The sequence below is a fragment of the Ruditapes philippinarum genome, unplaced genomic scaffold (genome assembly GCF_026571515.1).
Source record: "Ruditapes philippinarum isolate M1 unplaced genomic scaffold, ASM2657151v2 ctg488_1_1_1_1, whole genome shotgun sequence".
In the NCBI taxonomy this organism is placed as follows: Eukaryota; Metazoa; Mollusca; class Bivalvia; order Venerida; family Veneridae; genus Ruditapes; species Ruditapes philippinarum.
The window spans coordinates 280,936-303,414 of record NW_026853285.1 but is presented as its reverse complement, the minus strand read 5'-3'; the positions used below and the strand labels follow the sequence as shown (position 1 = coordinate 303,414).

Below are 22,479 nucleotides of genomic sequence, written 5' to 3'. Positions count from 1 at the left end.
TAAGTCTTTAAAGTATCCCATTTAAAACCTTTTTTTATAAACAGTGCAAATTATGATAGGGTTAAGATATTTGTAGAAAATATGACTGTTTACAAATGGTAAGAATTGGTATGAAGTATTGTAAATAAATAATATTAGTTAGTTATTGAGTGCTATTGACTTGATTGTCATAGATAATTGTAAAAGATGTCTTCCAGTAGAAGATGTCTATTTGTCTCTGTTTGCTTTGCAAATGTTGTTGTCTGATTTTTTTGTGTCACAAAATAAAGTTAATTTAAAGTTTAAATTTGATAAATGTGTTTTTTTCTTCTGAAATGTGTTCCATTATTGTATAAGTTGATGAAAAAGGAAGCCAAGAAACTAAAAGTCAAGTTAAATGTAAAGTAAAAAAAAAATCATAGACCAAAAATGACATCACAGATGGAGAAGTACATTGGATACAACAAATTAAAACAAGAAACAATGTTAGACTAGTGAAATCATTGTCATTGATTAAACAGATATTAATTTATGGCCGTAACATTTAATTAACAATCTTAAAACTGTAGCAGTTTGATTTTTAAGAGATTATCAAAAGTAAGTCTACTGGTATTAAGGCCTGATAATATAAATAGTAACACTATTGTATTCTAAAGTAACGGGACTGTTTTTGTCCGCTTTGCAAAAGTATGTTAATTTCCCAGTGTTAACATGTTTCAGGTGTGGCGCATGTGAGGATAACAAATAGGAGAGTAGTAAATCCAATTAGTATTTTTTTCAATTATAAAAACTGTCGACGTGCAATTGAACAGAACAATATATGCAAAATGTCCTTTACGTATTTAAGTACAACCATCTTTCATGCGTTTTCATTTATCTAGGTGTAGAAAAATTCTTCTTTTTTGGGGGGTTTTAGACTAATCCCCATACAGCTGACTTGGCCTTTAAGAAAATGAGAGATTCATTTTTAGTATTATACATGTTACACGTGTTGTCACTATACATGTATGTTACACAAGTGTTATGTTGAAGACATTTCCTTGCACACGATAATAATGATGCCACGTGTTGTGTACCGATCAACGTGTCATTATATGCTGCGTTATTTCCGAGAAGTCGGAAGAAAGTACTTGTAGATACTTGTTCTGAAAATTAAAACAAATTCCGTTGTTGTTATGATTGGGGGAAAAAGGAAATAGTTAAGAAAAGGCGAGAAATCTCAATGTATTTGCTTTAAAAACAGAAGCTTCAACATTTAGAATTAAATATCGTATACTCCACTTATAACGATGCTGCCGCAGGTCCGCCTTTCGGATATAACGATATCCGGATATAACGATATGAATTCGGCGGTCATCTAAATATCGTTATAACTGTTTACAGTACTGCCGTGCATACCGGCATAGTGATTGATGAACAATAGTGTTGCTATGAACATGGAATGGAATTTCGAGGATATTCTTGATAATATATGGGTGTGAATGTTATGTAAGTCATACGACTTACTCAACCATTGTTCTGTCAAATGCTCCTTTTCTTAATGTTACTCAATATCTAGTAGAATTTCGTTTTAATACATGGTCGCTGATCCTGCCAAAATCTATTACACCTGTATGTTTTATATATTTATTTTGAATGTTGCCTTATAGCAATATTAGCGCATCTATCGTCGCTAATATTCTTAATACTTCAGACATTGACGTCTATGTTATATCCATAAGATAAATTTGAAATGTGACAAAATATGTATAAATTACATACTAAATATTTGTTATAGCTTACCATGTGCTTGAAAAGCTCTGAATATAAGTTTTCCACTCTGTGAAGCTTGCGAATTTGTTCCAAGTGCCATGCTATCAGGAATACAAATGGCTGCACCTTTGACGTCATCGGGTCTCCATATTCGAAGGGTTGTACCGTTATATGCATATACCAGACCTCCATAGCCGCACGGGGTACCTGCCTGTTCCGAATTGGTCATAGCACTACCAACACCTTCAAATAAATAGCCACTGTTTGCGCCATCAGTAGCTTCTATCTGAAAATTATATAATCTTACAACGGTAAAAACCTAGCCATATAACCTGTCCATGATCTATACATTAAACATTCGAGTAAATCAGTAACAAAGAGGCCAATAACAATAAAATATATTGATATAAATTATATAATATAATTTACTTTATCGAATAAAATGTCGAACATCATATTACATATTTCGATCGGGCTATAGTTGTAATTACAATAAATGTACCATTGCAGAAGTCAAGAACATGCTTGTGTCGAGGAAATAATATGGTAATGCTATTTGCAACTCTTCGCCAGAATAGGATGGACCAACTGTCAAGGTTTTTTGAAAACTTAGTGACAGATCACACCATGCCAGCACTTGGATAAGTCCTTGAGTAGATACATCTAAACGGAAGGTATCATGTCCCCAACCATCGTTACGGGCAAACAGCACTAGAATAAAAAGCTTTTTTTACATCAAAATGCAATACGCAAGCATGATAAAAGGTAATGTAATACTAGTAGTGTATTTTTTGGAATGTTAAAGATAAAGTATGCTCATATTTTGATACATATTTTTGATCAGATATATATTGAAATCTTGGAAATTCTCGCTTAAGGAAGAGAATGCACAACTCATGTTTTGGAAGGTGCATTCCGTATTACCTCTCAAGTTAATACTGGTCCTTTTTTAGTTTTTTAATGGAACTAACGATTAATACTGTGTTTGCATTTACAGTTTGTAGAATTCAAAACGTAACATATCTTCTGTATGTAAATATGAAGAATATCAAGTAATCAAGTCTTATACCACTTGCATCAAATATCACATACATGTACTTCTTATTTGGAAAAATTAAATTGCACAAAAGCGTTTAATACACATATTGCAACATTGCATTGCGTTTATTACGCAAATTTAGGGTATGCTTTTGCGACTCTACTATAACGGTTTGGCACGCCGTGCATATATTTACAAGTGACGTCATTTGCGTTATTCTATGAATAAATAAAGAAATACTATAAGCGCGTCAATAAAAAAGGGTCTCCAGCGTACCCGTTTATATGTTATGACATGCCGCATCAGATGAAAAACAAAAATGTTCACAAAATTTGGCATCCAGAATTACAGTATTATGTAAACAATTTTTATTATTTGTTTGGGTCGTCAGGCCAAACAAATAATGGTAGCGAAATTTCAGACCCTGATGCTGTTAATTGCAAATGCCGAAAGTAGTCCACTTTTTTGAAGCGGTTACTTCCCTTTTTATGTACACTTACGCCGAAAAATTCAGGGGAGCTTACTGCGTAAAGATGGTCAAATGACAGGCGCATTAATTTTCAAGCAAAATAGTTCCCGAATGGTCGAAGATTTCTAATATTGTGTTATTCTTTATAGATATACATGCTTATAGTAAGCTCCATGATTATTTACATCTGTGTTAAACAACAGTTGGCGTCGAAATAATAAGGGTTTTCTTCAGGCCGGTAACATAAAACTTCACCGTAGCCGAAGGGTTTACGCGCTCGTTTAGGAATCCCAGTTAAGGCAACTCATTTTTTTTTCAAATTGTTTAGTCAAATAAACATTGAATTGAATATCAGTATTGCAATTAGTCTTATAGCCAATTTATTTCAATTAAAACGCTGGAAAGCATTGGTGGCACTATACAAGAACGAATTGGTTTATAATCTAACAACCTTCACCTTTCTAACATTCTGAGACCCAAACAAATTCAGCGCCTTCTGTGCTTTGATTTGGATATTTGATAAATAGAATAATATATTCGTGTAGATGCATTCCTAAATTTATTGAACTCGTTCAACAGAGGCTGACATAATATATTTTTATTCAACTCGTTCAGTATTGAATCTACACTCATTCAATATCCTTTATTTATGGTGTTATATTCTATCACCCTTGCATGCGATAATTTCTGTAAAGTCTCGAATGCTGAAACGTGTATTTTAAAATATGTACCTACATAACTCTAACGTATGAAGTCATTATTTGATTTTTCATGTTGCTAAGTAATAAAGTATTACCACGTGATGATACCGAAGATGTCCAGACTCGTATATTGTTGTCATCATACGCATACTTCAGTCCACCAGTGCGATCTGCTTTCTTCGTGTTGGCAAAGCTGTACAAGGCAGAACCTGATAAAACAAGCAACACTAATAATACTGTTTTGTACTGTTTTATCTCTATTATCATTATTTCAGACTCAAATCAGTACAACATTGCACGGCTACCCTAGAAGTTCGCAGAAAAAATGACGGTCAGATATAGTTTTGTTTCGTGTTGTTTAAAAATGCTTTCTACACGTTTATGATATTAAAAAACTAAACGAACACATTCATGTCCACGATGGTCGTTCTTTTTTAATGATTCCAAATCGTGCTACAAATTGCTCACAGTAATATTCTGTAAGTGATTTTAAACTACATCTACATGTTAATACTATAAATTTAATTGTAAACGAGTTTGCAAACATACACTGAATATGCCGTAAAGCCAATAATTATTCTCCGAAATATGCTTGATTTCACGAACCCCTGCTGTTTCAGTAACTACTAAAAAGGTAGTCCCCCGCGCCTTCCCTTATGGAATAAAGCGAACATTTAACGAACCCGAAGCTTTTTGCGTGCGACATTAGACCAATTTCCCAGAATATTTCTAAAACCTCTCGACGACTCAGCTGCTTATCAGTTTAGTTTTGTCCTAGACTTCGCAGAAGAATTACTACAATATTATTAAAATTCTACAATACTCAGCGGGGAGACGATGATGAAGTAAAAGCCGCCTATATGGAACGCCACAGCTATCTTTTGTTCACGAATTTCGTGGGACATGTGAACTTCTCTTTTCAGCGTGTTTACATGTCAAGACATAATATTGACTTGTCTAGCTACCAATGAATATATCAATGTTCCATGTGATATTGTTAAAATAACGTGAACAAGAACATGTTAAGTTCTCAAGACTTTTTTTATATTGATATGTTAAATGACAATGATGACTTGTCTAGCTACTATTTGAATATATCAATGTACCATGTTATATTGTTATTATGTACAAGGAACAAGTGAACTCCTTAAGTATTCATAATAATATGTTAAATGACAATGTTGACTTGTTTAACTATAATTTGAATATGTCAATGGCCATGTGATATTGTAAATATGACGTCTTATTTTGTTAAATTTTTAAGACTTCAAAGGCGAATGAGGCCATCGTCTGACATTGATTCAATTATGGCTGCGTCTATTTATTCCATACGCCTAACTAAGGCTTACTTTTTGTTAAGCCTGTCAATAAACATGCCGGTAGAGCACGAACACATTTATCATCTGAATGACCCAGCTTCTCCTCTGAAGCCTTGGCGACATTCCAGCCGTCCACAACCACAACCGAAACCAAATAGCTAATGCCAAATTTCACACTGGATCAATGCGAGGGTTCGCGATTAATTTCCTGTAGCAATACCAGACAGACTGAAGTTCAAATGCGAGTCTACCCATCCCTCTGCAAATATTACCTGAACATATCCAGAAATCAAGATCGCTACATTTGTCAAAACTGTGTGCCTGTTTATTTATTTATTTGGAGATGGGAGACGAATAACAACGGAAAATTTCCAACATAAACCGTTCTTGGAACTACTGTACAATATTTAATGAATTAAACGAATTTGAATCTGAAGTGGTAAAGGTAAAATTCTTGTTTATTATAGTGTCACCCCTACTGAAAGGGCCAGGCTGATAGAAAACAGTAACCATTCATTTTACTACCTTGCGGCTCACGAAGCGGCCATTTCGGAGAGTCCCACTATAAACATTCATTTTTCAATCAACACTCCCAGTGGGGCTCGAACCTTCGACCTCCCGATCCGAAGGCGGACGCCTTAACTACTAGGCCAACGGTACCGGTTAATTTGGTTGTTAAGCTAGGTGGGAAACGGAAAACTCTGAGCAAAATACCTTGAGCGTCGGTGTACCATCCAGGGTCATACCCATCAAGTAGTTTACCACGAACTTTTACCAACATTGGGTAAGTGTTCAAGCCATGACTGAATTCCGCATATGTATCACTAACTGCAAAAATTGACATTGTTTTACAATTTTTAGAATACACACAGTTAATATATCTAAACCTATGAAAAGTATCGGTCTGAGTGTGTATAACGCCGCGAAGGCCAAATAACTGGATTTTGAAGTGTAAGATTTATCCATCTTCATCACACCGACATAAGCTGAGTTAGAAAATGTTAAAACACAAATGATTATAACATGTCTGGTAAAGGCAAAGTATTTTTTTAATATCGTGTGTCTAATTCGTGATATCATTACATAAAAATAGCTATACAATTTGCTTTTTCTTTCATCATGATCAATTGCTTAAATATATATACATAATGTTATAATGGTTAAAATACAAAATAGCCATATGACTCTAGGGTCTAGGGGACGCTAGTTCAATCCTCGGGCGAGGCGTTATTACTTCGTGAAATTTGATCTCAAATATTGAGTTTATTGATCTGACCACTAACGTGTGTTACAATTGGAGTTAAAATCAAGAAAAACGAACAAACCAACAAACTTACTGTTTGGTGAACCTGCTATCATTAAATGATCTGTGACGTTAAAACAGGGAGTCGGTAATGCCGTAGGTTCCCAACAACGAACTTTGACTTCAGCTTCGAAACTTATTTGATAGTTAATTCCACGCCAATATGGAGACTCACCTATAATACAGTACAATTTTCGATACTTTGTTATACTTCTAGATCTACTGGAAGGGGAAGTTTTAAAGTACCCGTACATGCATTACTTCACGTAAAAGCGGTCTGAGCGTCTTCCTCGCAGTCGTTTACGGATTTGAACCGACTGAGTAAGGATTTGCAATCAATTAAAGTTTTTATTATAATGAACTCCTTGATTAGACACACAACCTAGTCGTATACGAGGGTTGTCCCAAAAGTCCGTGACAAATTTTATAGCCGGTTCATTTTTAACGCCAATAGAAAATAATTCACACATATAACCGTTAAGTTTATTATTTAACATTACAACAAATCATTTACAAAAAAGTTACCCTAGTTACTTAGAAATTTTCGGTATTAACGACATTGGTTTGAGTTGCCGGCGCACGTCAAATAATTTACATTTTGTTATGAATAGGCTAAAATTAATTACGTATATTTCAAATATCTGATGATGTGTCTGCACAATGCCACTTTGACTTCCTCTGCTGCTATGTTTAAATCATCTCTGAAAATTTTAGTTAAATAACTTAAAAAACGAAAAAGATACGAATAAATGAAAATATCTCATATAAAATAGAAAAGTTAAAATGGCGACGTTCGAAGAATTTGCGGTGCAGTGAACATGTCACTCAGGTTTCATGACTATTTCGAGATGACACATGTAACGATTTTCAACAAATATACAAAATATAACAGTTTAGCAACATATTCTGAGCATTTGTGTACAAAAGGCATGAACGGAACCAGAGTTTTGCGCTACAAAAAGCGAAAATAAGGAAAACACTGATAGGAAGACCGATCTTCGTCGCCTATTTCCTACAGCTAAAAACAAGAGTAACGAGACCGGAAGTTCGCGTATAGCAAAAATTAATGTATGCCATCCAAACATTTAACAGACATTAACAACCACATGATTTAAGTCAGAAATTGACGATTTATGGGTACCATTATTACGTTGAAAGCCATTGAGAGTATTTAAGAAAGGCGCCTTATATAGATTTAACGCTGTTTTTGACGTTGGACGTGCGCCGCGATTCAGTTAGTTGCTATGGTGTTTATGGCATATTTTTGTTGTTTGTTGATATTTATCTATGAAAATTTGTGAACATGTTTAAATTATATGGGTTTATAACATATTAAAATATCAAATTCTTACCTGTTTTATTTAGCTTTTAAACAATGTTGTCACAGAATATTGGGACAACCCTCGTATATGGAATACCCGACATTGAAAACAACACATGTTGTCGCAAACGTACAAAGCGGTCAAATGAAAGATACATGGAAGCTCTGACTTATTTGGTGGTCCGTTAACTTAGATGTGTGAAGTTGGCGACCCAGCGCCCCAGCGGCGTGAAGTTGGCAACGGCCAGCGGCCCAGCTGCTGGACCGCTGACCGCCAACTTCACGCCACTAGGCCGCTGGGCCGCCAACTTCACACATCTGTGTAATTATTTTGAGTTTTTATCTTCGTTTCGTTTTATCAAGTATTGCGTTTCTTTTTTCCTTTAATTTTGCCGTTGATGAAAGAATTTCAGTGATTAAATGCCTGTCAAGTTTCTTTCTGTTTAAGTAAATTTCAAAACCAAAATTTCAATGTTGATACAATGGGCACAAAAAATAAAGGCAATTTCGTTACAATTCTTACATTTTTTTGCATAATGAGTGACATACCTGTATAAATAGCCGCACCTTGATCTCCATGGTTTACTTTATTTGGTGCCATGATGCGGACATCGACTTCATTGTAAATATAGATAATGCCGCCGTACATTTCACTTGAATCGTCATCTCTTTCGCCATTACCTACATTTTAATTACATCTACATTGAATATTACCTACAATTTGTTCATTAGCTAAAATTTAAATTCATAATGACAAATTCATAAGCAAGTGGCATAATTTCAAAACATGATACACTATAAAATCGTAAAAATGGAGTAACAACGCTGCTTATGGTTTAAAGTCTAATAATTTTTCGGCGTTTTCAATGTGTGACGAGAATGTCATTATTTAATGATCAACATTATTTTTTGTCCAATCACATTGTAGTATTTTTCAAATTTTTGCTAAGTCTGGTTAATGTGTACTAACTAAATAAAATTTCCTTAATCAGTCGTCTAACCAGTCTAACTAATTTAAACAATGCATTATATCAGGGAGGAGTTAGAGGTGTGGTGTGCACTCTAAATTGTAAAATATCTAGGTTAGGCGGAATTTCAACTCAACACTTTGGCTTCAAAACAATGCTAAAAGGTCAGGTGTTTCTATATGTCAGGATACAATCAAATTTTTATTACATAGATTATACATATGGGGCACGTAGAGACAATGATTACATAGTAACTTTTTGTATCCTTTTAACTCCTAGAAAAATGTCTGTTATAAATTGCTGACTGTTTTAAAATATATATTTTCTAGAAAAAGTAACCAAAACTTTATTTTCTTTCAGTTGATAGGAATGAACTGCATTAACAATCTTTAATATTAAGAATACAATGATTACATTTTTTAGCTGGAAACCTCAATGTTAATTGACCCCTTCACCTGTAAACCTAAATTGACACACAGAAAAATAAAAAGGGGACTTTTTTTTCAAATGAGCAAAACAATAGGGATTTTAAATGTTAGTGAATAACTTGAAGCTTATAACGAATTTGTATCTATTAATACTCTCTAATGTATTTTTCTCACATTATCTATTTATTTTAAAAGGATGTACACATTTCTTTTACTCCATTGTTTTTACCAAATTGCATCATTTTCCTCGCTGTTTTTTTCCCCACATATTTTATAGAAACATAATAGTCTGACTGTAGATAAAGATATAAATTCTGTGACATTTCAGTAAAAAAATGTGCCTGATAATATGTTGACACAGGTGCTCGTCCAGTCCAGGTGCTCATATAAAAAAAATGAAGTTAATAAAAAAAAAAATTAAAAAAAAATCAAAACTAACTTACTAACTAAATAACTATTTTGGGTTGATTGTAAGAAAAAAAATTGAAAAAAAAGAAATTTCCTATATACCATTACTACGAATTCTTTTTTTTTCTTACAATCAACCCAAAATAGTTATTTTAATGTTTTTTCTTTTTATTTTATTTAACTTCAATTTTTTATATGGGCACCAAGACTGGACGAGCACCTGTGTATGTTGAAAGGGCCATTTACTTAGTTTGTCTAAATGTGACATGTTAGAAACTTGACAAGGTGTAGACATCTTGTAGAGCAAAAGGGCGGAGCTACCGGTCATTTAGCGAAATGCCTTGTTTTTGGTTGAAAAAAATAATGTTGATCATTAGAAAGGTTAATATTGAATAATACGCGTTAACAAAAATAATTGGTCGCCTGCCTGTGGCAGGCTTGACCAATTATTTTTGTTAATACGTATTTTTAAACACTAACCTAAACTTATTATGCATGAAACGGAATTACTGAATGTATTCGTCATATACGCACCGTCGTGACATTTGATGATCTGTTTGAAAGCAGAATAAATCATTGTAGATTGGTCTACAATTGGGGACAAATTCATAAGCATTTCAAATACTAATCAAGATAATCGAAATGTGACAGTAGATATGCTCACACAATGTTTTTTGAAAAAAAAAATGTCAATCTGTTGTAAGTGATTAAATATGAATATTTTATGATGAATGTCACTATTTTGAACAATTTATCTGGTATATATAAATAAGTAACATCACATCATGTATCTCACACTTACCTATAACATCCATATATAAAATTCTCTCATGGTTTGTTGTTACATATGATACTAATTACTATGAACAATTACATACATTTTTGTAATTGTGTATGGTATTGCATACCTTCAATTATGGACCATTCTATTTTAATATAAAATCAGCAAAACATGGACATGACGACCATTTAGTATAGTTTACTTCCGCTTTTCGTTTGTATATAATTATTTAAGAATACATGGAGTTTAAATAATTCTTATACATGTACAATATAATTTCATAAAACATAATTGAATATTGTCTAAAAATCGTTTTTTAACAAGAGCCATTCAACCTGTCTTCTATCTGTATATGGCAATTCATGAATCAGAATCTTTTATTTCAGTAATGAATCGTTTACATTAGACAATTTAAACACATATATATTAAGAATTTAGAATCATTTTCATATTTAAAGTTTGAATCATGCTAATGGAGAGAAAAAGTCAAAGTCAAAGCTATTTATTCCGTGTTTTTGCCACCTTCAAAAATCCCATTTCTACGTAAAGTCAATAAAACATGAAGATTTCATGTAATTGGTTTTGAAGTTAAAGGTTCATGTTATCAAATACTTGTATATTTCTAGATATTACCTAATGCTTTGAAGATAAAGTCTTTGTTAGGACCATCCACAGCTTTGACAAGTACCTCGACAAGACTCGGGACAGTCTCTAAATTATGCTGTACCAATATATCTGCTACATTACTCTGTGCCTTTATGTATAACCAATCACTCTCAAATTGAGGTAGGCCTATCGTAATACAGTATGACCTTCCTGTAAAACAACCAATAATTCATTAAAAACTCAAATTTTGTTTCAAAAACAAAATAAAATGCAATTGTAGTATCAAAAGAATTCAATACATTCGTTTCCAGACATTGAAAACACATAGAGAATTTTCCTTGTTGTTATTGTTTAGGTGCTCACGAGACTTTTTTCATATACCTTTATATCAGAAAAATAAGAGAAAAACAGAAAAAGTCGAAGGAAATGAAATAGGTATTTACGGAAGGAATTTATGCAGCATGTGAGAGAAATGTAACTGTTAACTTACCGAAAAGATGAATGTAAACAAGAATAAACGCTAGCAACAACATTTCTTCCACTAGAACACAAGCTTTTTTGAAAATCTGATATTGGACAAATGGTTATATAAATCCTTTACGTTATTTTAAAGGTAGTCAACTCAATTACCAACATAAGCCATATGTTACCCAAATACAGATAAATATCCATTAATTAATGCTTCTCGATAAAAGATGTTATCTGGAAGTTTACCAATTGGGTGTCACACCGGTAAGGATTTAGACCCAACCAAAACTTTATTTCACATTTTGATGTGCCCCGACTATAAGTCATCACTAATTTTATTGGTAACATTTAAAGTGTATTTAATGCATCTTGTAGTTTTTGGGTGTTTAGTTGTTTTAAGATGAACTATTCGCCAGCAGAAAGTGGACAAATGTTAAATTTCGGGTCTCATTTGCCTTTGTTAATGTTGATGTTGTAGAAGTCAGTGTATAATATTAATTTATCATGAATAGCAGAATCCAGAATTAAGCCTCCAATATCATTGCTTAGATCATAGATTATGAAATTTGACAAGACCGAGACCGGGATACAAAAACAACTTGTTATCGCTAAATCTACAAAATTGAAACTGTAAAAATTTGTTTGTACCCCGCGATTAGCCGAGAAAATTCCAGAGTTCCAGAGTATTTCTATATCTTTTGAAATCAGCTATAGTCTCTGCTTAAACTTTTACAGAGTACCAAGCTTTGAAAAACAATGTTCGTGAAGTTGGCAGCCTAGCAGCCTAGCAGCCCAGCAGCCTGAAGTTGGCAGCCTAGCAGCCTAGCAGCCTGGCAGCCTAACAGCCTAGCAGCCTGGCAGCCTAGCAGCCTAAAGAAAACTTAGGACAATACAAACATGTAAACCGTCGGAAATGAGTCGGTAGCACATACGTAGACTATTCCACGTCTTTTTTCAGTATCGCGAACTTTATTTTTTTAAATATTGAACTTTGTTTGTTTTTGTTTTTTTTTTTTTTTTGACACTTCGAAATTTGTGAAGTTAGCAGCCTAACAGCCTGGCAGCCTAGCAGCCTAAAGTAAACTAAGAATAGTACAAACATGAAATCGTCGGATATGAATCGGAAGCACATACTTAGACTATTCCACGTCTTTTTTCAGTATCGCGAACTTTTATTTTTTTAAATATTGAACTTTGTTTTTTTTTTGTTTTTTTTTTTGACACTTCGAAATTTGTGAAGTTAGCAGCCTAGCAGCCTGGCAGCCTAGCAGCCTAAAGAAAACTAAGGACAATACAAACATGTAAACCGTCGGAAATGAGTCGGTAGCACATACTTAGACTATTCTACGTCTTTTTTCAGTATCGCGAACTTTATTTTTTTTTTAATATTGAACTTTGTTTTTTTTTTACTCTTCGAAATTTGTAAAGTTAGCAGCCTAGCAGCCTGGCAGCCTAGCAGCCTGGCAGCCTAGCAGCCTAGCAGCCTAAAGAAAACTAAGGATAATACAAACGAAATGAGTCGGTAGCACCTACTTAGATCATTCCACGTTTTATTCCAGTATCGCGATCTTTATTTTTTTAAATATTGAATTTTATTTTATTTTTCATTCTGACGCTTCGAAATTTGCGGGATTAAACATGTTTATCACACACCCGTGCCGATTTTGCGACTCCGTAAATATGGTATTGCACGGCCGTGCATATATTTTGACGTGACGTCATTAGCGTTATACAAACATAGTGTAAAGACGCGCTAAGGTAAGCGTTATACTATAGGCGCGTCAATGAAAAATGACTCTATTTATTTATTCATTTTACTTTTAACGGTCTTTATTTTGGGTATATGATAAATAGAATATTAAATGAGTGTAAGTTCATCACTGAATTTATTGCATTCGTTGAATAAAATAATATTATGCTCGCCAGAGGCTCGCATAATATAATTTTATTCAACTTGTGCAATAAATTCAGTATTGAACTTACACTCATTCAATATCCTCTATTTATCACACACCCGTGCCGATTTTGCGACTCCGTAAATATGGTATTGCACGGCCGTGCATATATTTTGACGTGACGTTATAAGCGTTATACAAATATATAGAGGATATTCAAGTTTTTTCTATAAATACCTGATTTATTTTCATCGAGTGGTATGAAAATAAATATTTCATGAGTGGCGGTAGCCACGAGTGAAATATGGTAATTTTCATGCCACAAGATGAAAATAAATCCTGTATTTATAGAAAAAACTTGAATTTTCTGTTTATTATATACATTTTTCTCTTTTTTGACATTAAAATTTAAAAGACTTTCCCTTATATTTTGTGTACTGGCAGAATTTAAAAGAAAGTAGTCCGGCAAGACACCAGTGAAAATACGGAAAATATGTTTCACTGCAGTGAAAAATAATTTTTTACAGTGAAAATACAGAAAATGAAAATACGCATTTTATTTCATCAATATTTCTCAATATTTCATTTATAAGTATATAATAAAATGTAAATAAGCGTTAAACTATAGGCGCGTCAATGAAAAATGACTCTTATTTCACTTTAAACGGTCTTTATTTTGGGTATGTGATAAATAGAATATTAAATTACTGAATTTATTGCACTCGATGAATAAAATAATATTATGCTCGCCAGAGGCTCGCATAATATAATTTTATTCAACTCGTGCAGTAAATTCAGTATTGAACTTACACTCATTCAATATCCTCTATTTTCGAATAACGTAGGAAGTAGTCTTTATCTTAACATTTTCGCGGCTAATAATGTCGCTGTCTATGGACAATAAGCGACGTCATGTGACTTATTGATGATATGCTATTTTGTATGTATATGTTTATAATGAAGTTGACGATGTTCAACGCATATTTATTTTAGGTCTGTAAAGATAAATCGGTTTAAACGAACACATTAATGAACATAAAGATTATCTGAACTTAAGAACAATACCCATTTGATCAATAGCCGCGATACTGAAAAAAGACGTGGAATAGTCTAAGTATGTGCTACCGACTCATTTCCGACGGTTTTCATGTTTGTATTATCCTTTGTTTTCTTTAGGCTGCTAGGCTGCTAGGCTGCCAGGCTGCTAACTTCACAAATTTCGAAGAGTAAAAAAAACAAAGTTCTATATTAAAAAAAAATAAAGTTCGCGATACTGAAAAAAAGACGTAGAATAGTCTAAGAATGTGCTACCGACTCATTTCCGACTTTTACATGTTTGTACTGTCCTAAGTTTTCTTTAGGCTGCTAGGCTGCCAGGCTGCTAGGCTGCTAACTTCACAAATTTCGAAGTGTAAAAAAAAACAAAAAAACAAACAAAGTTCAATATTTAAAAAAAATAAAGTTCGCGATACTGAAAAAAGACGTGGAATAGTCTAAGTATGTGCTACCGACTCATTTCCGACGGTTTACATGTTTGTATTTTCCTTAGTTTTCTTTAGGCTGCTAGGCTGCTAGGCTGCCAGGCTGCTAGGCTGCTAGGCTGCTAACTTCACAAATTTCGAAGCGTCAAAATAAAAAAAAAACAAAGTTCAATATTTAAAAAAATAAAGATCGCGATACTGAAATAAGACGTGCAATGGTCTAAGTATGTGCTTCCGATTCATATCCGACGATTTCATGTTTGTACTATTCTTAGTTTTCTTTAGGCTGCTAGGCTGCCAGGCTGCTAGGCTGCTAGGCTGCTAGGCTGCCAACTTCAGGCTGCTGGGCTGCTAGGCTGCTAGGCTGCCAACTTCAAAAAACAAAAAAAACACACAAAGTTCAATATTTAAAAAAATAAAGTTCGCGATACTGAAAAAAGACGTGGAATAGTCTAAGTATGTGCTACCGACTCATTTCCGACGGTTTACATGTTTGTATTTTCCTTAGTTTTCTTTAGGCTGCTAGGCTGCTAGGCTGCCAGGCTGCTAGGCTGCTAACTTCACAAATTTCGAAGCGTCAAAATAAAAAAAAAACAAAGTTCAATATTTAAAAAAATAAAGATCGCGATACTGAAATAAGACGTGCAATGGTCTAAGTATGTGCTTCCGATTCATATCCGACGATTTCATGTTTGTACTATTCTTAGTTTTCTTTAGGCTGCTAGGCTGCCAGGCTGCTAGGCTGCTAGGCTGCCAGGCTGCTAGGCTGCTAGGCTGCCAACTTCAGGCTGCTGGGCTGCTAGGCTGCTAGGCTGCCAACTTCAAAGTTCAATATTTAAAAAAATAAAGTTCGCGATACTGAAAAAAGACGTGGAATAGTCTAAGTATGTGCTACCGACTCATTTCCGACGGTTTACATGTTTGTATTTTCCTTAGTTTTCTTTAGGCTGCTAGGCTGCTAGGCTGCCAGGCTGCTAGGCTGCTAGGCTGCTAACTTCACAAATTTCGAAGCGTCAAAATAAAAAAAAAACAAAGTTCAATATTTAAAAAAATAAAGATCGCGATACTGAAATAAGACGTGCAATGGTCTAAGTATGTGCTTCCGATTCATATCCGACGATTTCATGTTTGTACTATTCTTAGTTTTCTTTAGGCTGCTAGGCTGCCAGGCTGCTAGGCTGCTAGGCTGCCAGGCTGCTAGGCTGCTAGGCTGCCAACTTCAGGCTGCTGGGCTGCTAGGCTGCTAGGCTGCCAACTTCACGAACATTGAAAAACACTGTTAAACGGAAAGTTCATGAGAAGAAACGAAACTCTGCAGGGGCTCATGTCATACCAGCATAGAGGCACTGTGTTTCAGGGAGAGAATATTTGCCTGTTTTGGTCTTTATGTAAAGGGAATCGCTCAATGAAAGATGCGTGTTACAATGCTGTTTATATTCTAGGAAGATTATACTCATATACAGATATAGAGTGTTGTAACAAATGTTATGACTTGTCTAATAATCTTACTCTCCATAAGATATTTTATTGTGCTGTTAACCATACAACTGGATGTGATATGTGGTTATATATTTTGAATTGTAACGGAATAAATGCCTATCTAGACTATATTCTACAAGATGAGAGAAACCAACTGTGCGATATTTTGTCGGGTTTTAGAGATTATAACTCAGCGTTTGATTATAATGCCCGGCTATGTTCATGTCTAACATATTTGTTTAGGCTCTGTAAGTGATACATATATTTCAAGGTAAGCATTGTCTTAACTTTAGAGTTTAGGGAAAGATATCGCGATATTACGTTACAACAGACTGTGTTAAAACAAAAATAAAACTGTAATAATATTCATGTCTCATCCGCTGTTCAGTTCTTGTGTTTCGTTTCGATAAGCATTGCCTTCTGCGGATTTCATAGTATATGTTAAAAATTATTTAAGACAATGTTGTAATATAAGACAATATAAGAAACATGCATATATGATATGCTAGAAAATGTGACAACACATATAACTCCTGTTGTATAAGATTGAATTTCCTTCTTTTTTGATCCTGTACTTCTTTTTCGACATGTGCAGTCATTAAGGAAATTGCCTCTCTTCACTTGTTATTAATGCTGTGTTTCATATGTTTTGTGTTTTATCATTTCATGTAAATTTTTTTTATGTATATATATCATGCTCTTCAAATATTGGAGGAAATAAACGAATATATATAATTAAACAAAAGTAGCAGGAGTTCGACATCTTCACATTCAACTATCTGTCTATATTGTTGTTAAAATATTGTCAAACTTTTTCAAGTTCGGTTAATTAGGAGATTTGTCCGTCCTGGTATTTGTACTAAACGGTAATTCATTTGTATAGCATATAAAATATTTTAATAGTCCGGGATAAAAAATATCAGTTTCACTTTCAAAAGTAGTATAGCGTTATTTACGTACTAGTCATTGCAGTCTTAGAGCGAGTGCCTTTAATTCTTACATGAAACTTAAGTAACAATGAATTCGATCGAATTCTATTACGTTGGACATCTATTGATATTTGAAAACGAAAACAATTTAGAATTACCGTCACTGTATTGACAAAATGTTTGTCAAGATAAAACCATGCTTGTTTAATGAAATGTGCCATATTTTATGTCAATATTCTTCTGCGCTTTTAAAAATTGACAATAGCAAAACGTAGTCTTTAATGGTGTATATATGTGTTTGTGTGTTGTAACAATTATTAGAAAAAACAATATCGGGACTGGTCCATTAACTAACACTCTTTTAACAATTACATTTTTCAAGCCTGTATGTTATATACCTTTATTCTTCCACTATCGATAAAATCATACATTTGACGAGCGTTCACTGACAATGTTCAAACAGTTTCTAAAGCCTTTAACTAAAAAATAAAAAAATGCCACAAAACAACAATTGTTCACCAAATTAGGTGAAAGGCCACGAGTTAACATGAAAAAACTAGATTTTGTGTAATTCAAAGGTTTTTCATCATTTTTTTGTAACCTTTAACCTCATTTAGACATGTTTTGATGGCTTTTCGACCCCCTCCTCCCTTTTAAGGCCTCTGACAGTGAACAAATGCTCTATTTAGGTCCCAAACACTTTTTTTTTCGTTTGAGAAATGTTGATATAAAAAGAAATCACTTGTTCGGCGCCGCCCCTATCAAAAAGGTACATCAAAGGGTTGCCAGAAGGGTGGATTTGCCCCCTTCTGTTTCGGGGGTTTGAAGGGAGGCGACAGCCCCCTCCCCACTCATCGCAAAGAAATTTTGGACATGTGGCAGGCTAAAAAATGGCCTCAAATCGATCGTAAGGTAACGTGTAACCAACGCTGAAAAGCCCTTAAATTTGTCTTAATCAATTAAGAAGTTGCAGCACTTTGAAATCAGTTTTGATGGAAGAAAAACAATGCAAAATAGTGATTTTTGACAATTTTGAGACCCCCGTTACCATGGTAACAGGGATTTTAAGATTGAGCATGCTGTAACAGAGGCTATGGTCCAGTCAACTTTGGTGCCAAGCTCACCAAAACGTATTTGTCACTTACCAAAAAAGTGCATTAAAATTGAAAATACGAACGTATACGTCACATGTGGATTTTTTAATTAATTAATTCTGTCTTGCACAATACCGTTTATTATAAAAAATAATCTAATGACGGAATCAAAAATACCACAACCGCCATCATCATCTCCATTAACATCAACAGCAGCAGCATAATCATCATCATTATCATCATCACAAGTGTATAACAAACAAATATTTCACCGAATTTTTAAGAGTGTATAGTAAACAAATATTTCACTGAATTTTTAAGAGTGTATAGTAAACAAATATTTCACTGAACTTTTTAAAATTGTGTAGTAAACAAATATTTCACGGAATTTTATAAACGCATATTATTAACAATGTTTCAACCAATTTTTTTAAAAGTGTAAAATAAACAAATATTTCACTGACTTTTTAAAAATTGATTAATAAACAATTTTTCGTCGATATTTTAAGTGTATAATAAACAAATATTTCACCGAATTTTTAAAAAGTGTATAGTAAACAAATATTTCATCGATTTTTTTTTAAATTATATAATAAACAAATATTTCACTAAATAAGCGCAAACATTTCGTGAGTATCGTACTGTAATTTCCCTGTAAACAAGGACATATATTCGTCTTGCACTAAAATATATTGTTTTTTATCTAGCTGCTTGAACAAAATAATTCCTGGACTCTTTATAAATCTACAAGCTTATAGTTTAAACATATATATTTATGTTTGATTGCGAAACACATTCTTTCAACTTATATTTATCACTTTAGAGTCCGCTTCCTGGAACCAACCAGTGCTGGTATAAAACTAGAAATGTGTCCATAGGACACGGATGCCCCCACACGACACTGTTCTGTCAATCTTATGACTCTAGGTCAAATATTTTTTGGACTACATGTGCCACAAGTTGAAAACTAAAAATCAACAAAGGGCCATAATTCTGTCGGTTAAATTTGGTCGCAGCAAAAATTCCTTCCTTTACTACCATCAACACAATAAGATTGTTAATCCCTGGAAGTTTATGCAAAATCTGCCATCCGGTTTAAGAGGAGTTGCATTCACAAAATTTCTACATAGTATATATTAATGAAAAAATCAACAAAGGGCCATAATTCTGTAAAATTTGGTTGCAGCAAAAGTCCCTTCCTTTACTACCATCTACACATTAAGGTTGTTCGTCCCTGGAAGTTTAAGCAAAATCTGTCATCCGGTTTAAGAGGAGTTGCATTCACAAAATTTCTACATAGTATATAGTGAAAAAATCAACAAAGGGCAATAATTCTGTAAAATTTGGTAGCAGCGAAATGCCTTCCTTTACTACCATCTACACCTTAAGGTTGTTCATCCCTGGAAGTTTAAGCAAAATCTGCCATCCGGTTTAAGAGGAGTTGCGTTCACAAAATTTATACATAGTATATAGTGAAAAATCAACAAAGGGCCATAATTCTGTTAAATTTGGTCGCAGCAAAAATTCCTTCCTTTACTACCATCTACACATTAAGGTTGTCCATCCCTGTAAGTTTAAGCAAAATCTGCCATCCAGTTTAAGAGGAGTTGCATTCACAAAATTTCTACATAGTATATAGTGAAAAAATCAACAAAGGGTCATAATTCTGTAAAATTTGGTCGCAGCGAAAATTCCTTCCTTTACTACCATCTACAAATTAAGGTTGTTCATCCCTGTAAGTTTAAGCAAAATCTGCCATCAGGTTTAAGAGGAGTTGCGTTCACAAGATTTCGGGACGTACGTACGTACGGACGGACGGACAAGTGCAACGCTATATGCTCCCACATTGTGGGGGCATAATGAGTCAACATAGTCGAGACCCGATTTGGGGTGAACAGAACGCTATCCATACTATCTCCTCTCGTGCGCACCACTGTAATGTTATACATCTGGTTTGCAGCGTTTAGAAAATGATTTATGAAAATGTTCAAAAATCGATTTTTCGTGATTAAAAAGTTCTGAAATTTGCTTTTATCTAAGTCACGGCGTATAAGCGTATGGTATAACGTCATTTGTAAAGTACATGTCAAAGTCGTAAGATAAACTTGCAAGTTTCATGACAATGCCCCTAGTTCAAATCTGTTGATGCTACACGCGACGCAAGTCGACTATTTCCGATTTGACTACGTCAAATACAATAACTCTGGCATGACTGCCCGAATCGAATAGCGAAATCCGAGGTGCGTAATAAGATACTGCTGAGCATCGTTCATGTAAAATTTCATGACCTCTAGATTAAGTATTTATAGAGCAACACTAAGGATTCCAGGACGGAAAGGTGCACGTACTCCGGCACAGGCGCGCGGAACAAGTAAAATGTTTAAATTCCCCCTCCCAGTTAGAGTTGGGACATGAAAAGTCGATATTTTATCTTCAAGTCAATATATATTAATTTCCAAAATATTCAGTTCATATTTTCGACAAAGCCAGTCACTATGTATTGACACAGTGTCATCTTACTGGTAAAATGATAGGCAAGGCGGCGTGGACTTTATAATTATATATACTGAGACTGACATATAAATCTGACCAAATTTGCAGAAAGGTATATGGTGTAATTTATTCGACCGAATATGACATATGCGTTCCGTGACATATGAGCCGCGTCATGACAAAACCAACATATTGGTTTTGCGACCAGCACCGATCCAGACCAACCTGCGCGTCCGCGCAGTCTGATCAGGATACATGCTGTTCGCTATCAGTTTCTCTAGTTGTTATTGGGTTTGTAAGCGAACAGCATGGATCCTGATCAGACTGCGCGGATGCGCAGGCAGGTCTGGATCCATGCTGGTTGCAAACCCATTATGTTGGTTTTGTCGTGACGCGGCTCATAAATGTCCGGTACACCGACACTCAAGATATATTGCTCAGTGTTTTCCGTTGCTAAACTGTCTTGTCCTGTTTGTACCACATAATTTAAAAATACCACCAAATCTACAGATTTCCTTCGTGAAATATCATAGTCGTTCCACAGGCGGTTATTCAGCACTTTCTGTCAAACTTCGCCTTATAACCTCGAACACACAGAACGTATACGATAATTCGGTCTAACCTAAACATGTAAACAAATAGCAAACTATTGCTGGAACTTATTGACTAATTTTAGTATTTTTTTTCACCTTAATTCAGGATTTTATAAAACAGTGCATTATTTATATTGTATGAATATGGTTGTAGAAACTGTTCAAAATGTCTACCGGTTGTTAAAGGGAAGCCTTAAAACAAAAAAAAATGATTTTACATAGATCAGCTGGGGCATTTTAAACAAAAAGATATATATACATATTGAAAATCGTATTTGTGTTATATGATAAGCCCGTTACATTCAAAAACGTTACAACACTTTTTACAATTATGGCTATTTTCCACAATTAAAATTATTATTTTGGAAAAACGGAGAGACCGAATGATCTGAAACTTTGCACATAAGTTATTGGTCTAGACCATCCTCAAATGAAACATTAATCTAGAGATTATTTCCAGTCCCGTTCTGTCAAAAAAAAACAAACTCAAAATCATTGCATTAATCTCAATAGGTAAGTAGATTGCTTCATTCCAGAGCTTGGTGCATAGTAGTTACTGGCTTGTTATATTGTTCCGGCCCTTTTACATCATTGATTTTAATCAAGAAATGAACATTGTTTAAGCCGGTGCTAGGGGGCAGAGAAACGTTGCACTCTTTATAATTACTGGGGAACAAACCAAATTAAACAGAATCAGCGAGTCTCTTTTATTTGCGTTTGGTCTTCCATGCTCTCGATGAATCATGGTTTATAAGCCTGTACTTATTGTAAGATCAGTCATTCTATATTATACTGTTTAAAGAGTTCCAAACCATGAGAAGACTTGAGAGATTTTACCAGTCCGATGGACAAATGTTACAATAGCAAACAAATTGAGGACGTTAATGTTTGTAAATAAGCCAACGCTTTGAGACTTGTATGACGTTTTTCATAGAAACAGGAGTTACAAAATGGCAACAAATTAATAAAATAA

The 22,479-nt window shown here is 34.2% G+C and overlaps 1 protein-coding gene across 1 annotated transcript; it reads right to left on the bottom strand.

The window, feature by feature from the left end:
- Positions 1-596: 596 nt before the first annotated feature.
- On the bottom strand, positions 597-11,717 carry LOC132736393 (uncharacterized). The gene is made up of 8 exons (XM_060723519.1): positions 11,705-11,717; positions 11,102-11,284; positions 8,433-8,564; positions 6,597-6,737; positions 5,974-6,087; positions 4,049-4,149; positions 1,762-2,017; positions 597-1,124 (listed from the first exon to the last, which is right to left on the bottom strand). Exons 1-8 carry the CDS (start codon positions 11,715-11,717, stop codon positions 892-894), a joined length of 1,173 nt encoding a protein of 390 aa, XP_060579502.1. The 3' UTR covers positions 597-891.
- Positions 11,718-22,479: the final 10,762 nt, after the last annotated feature.

Bases quoted from the DNA above. Each gene is read 5' to 3' on its own strand.
- LOC132736393 (XM_060723519.1), bottom strand. The intron at 6,738-8,432 runs GTATGTCACTCA...ACTGTATTATAG, and splicing joins AGGTGCGGCTATTTATACAG to GTGAGTCTCCATATTGGCGT. The intron at 6,088-6,596 runs GTAAGTTTGTTG...CAATTTTTGCAG, and splicing joins GATAGCAGGTTCACCAAACA to TTAGTGATACATATGCGGAA.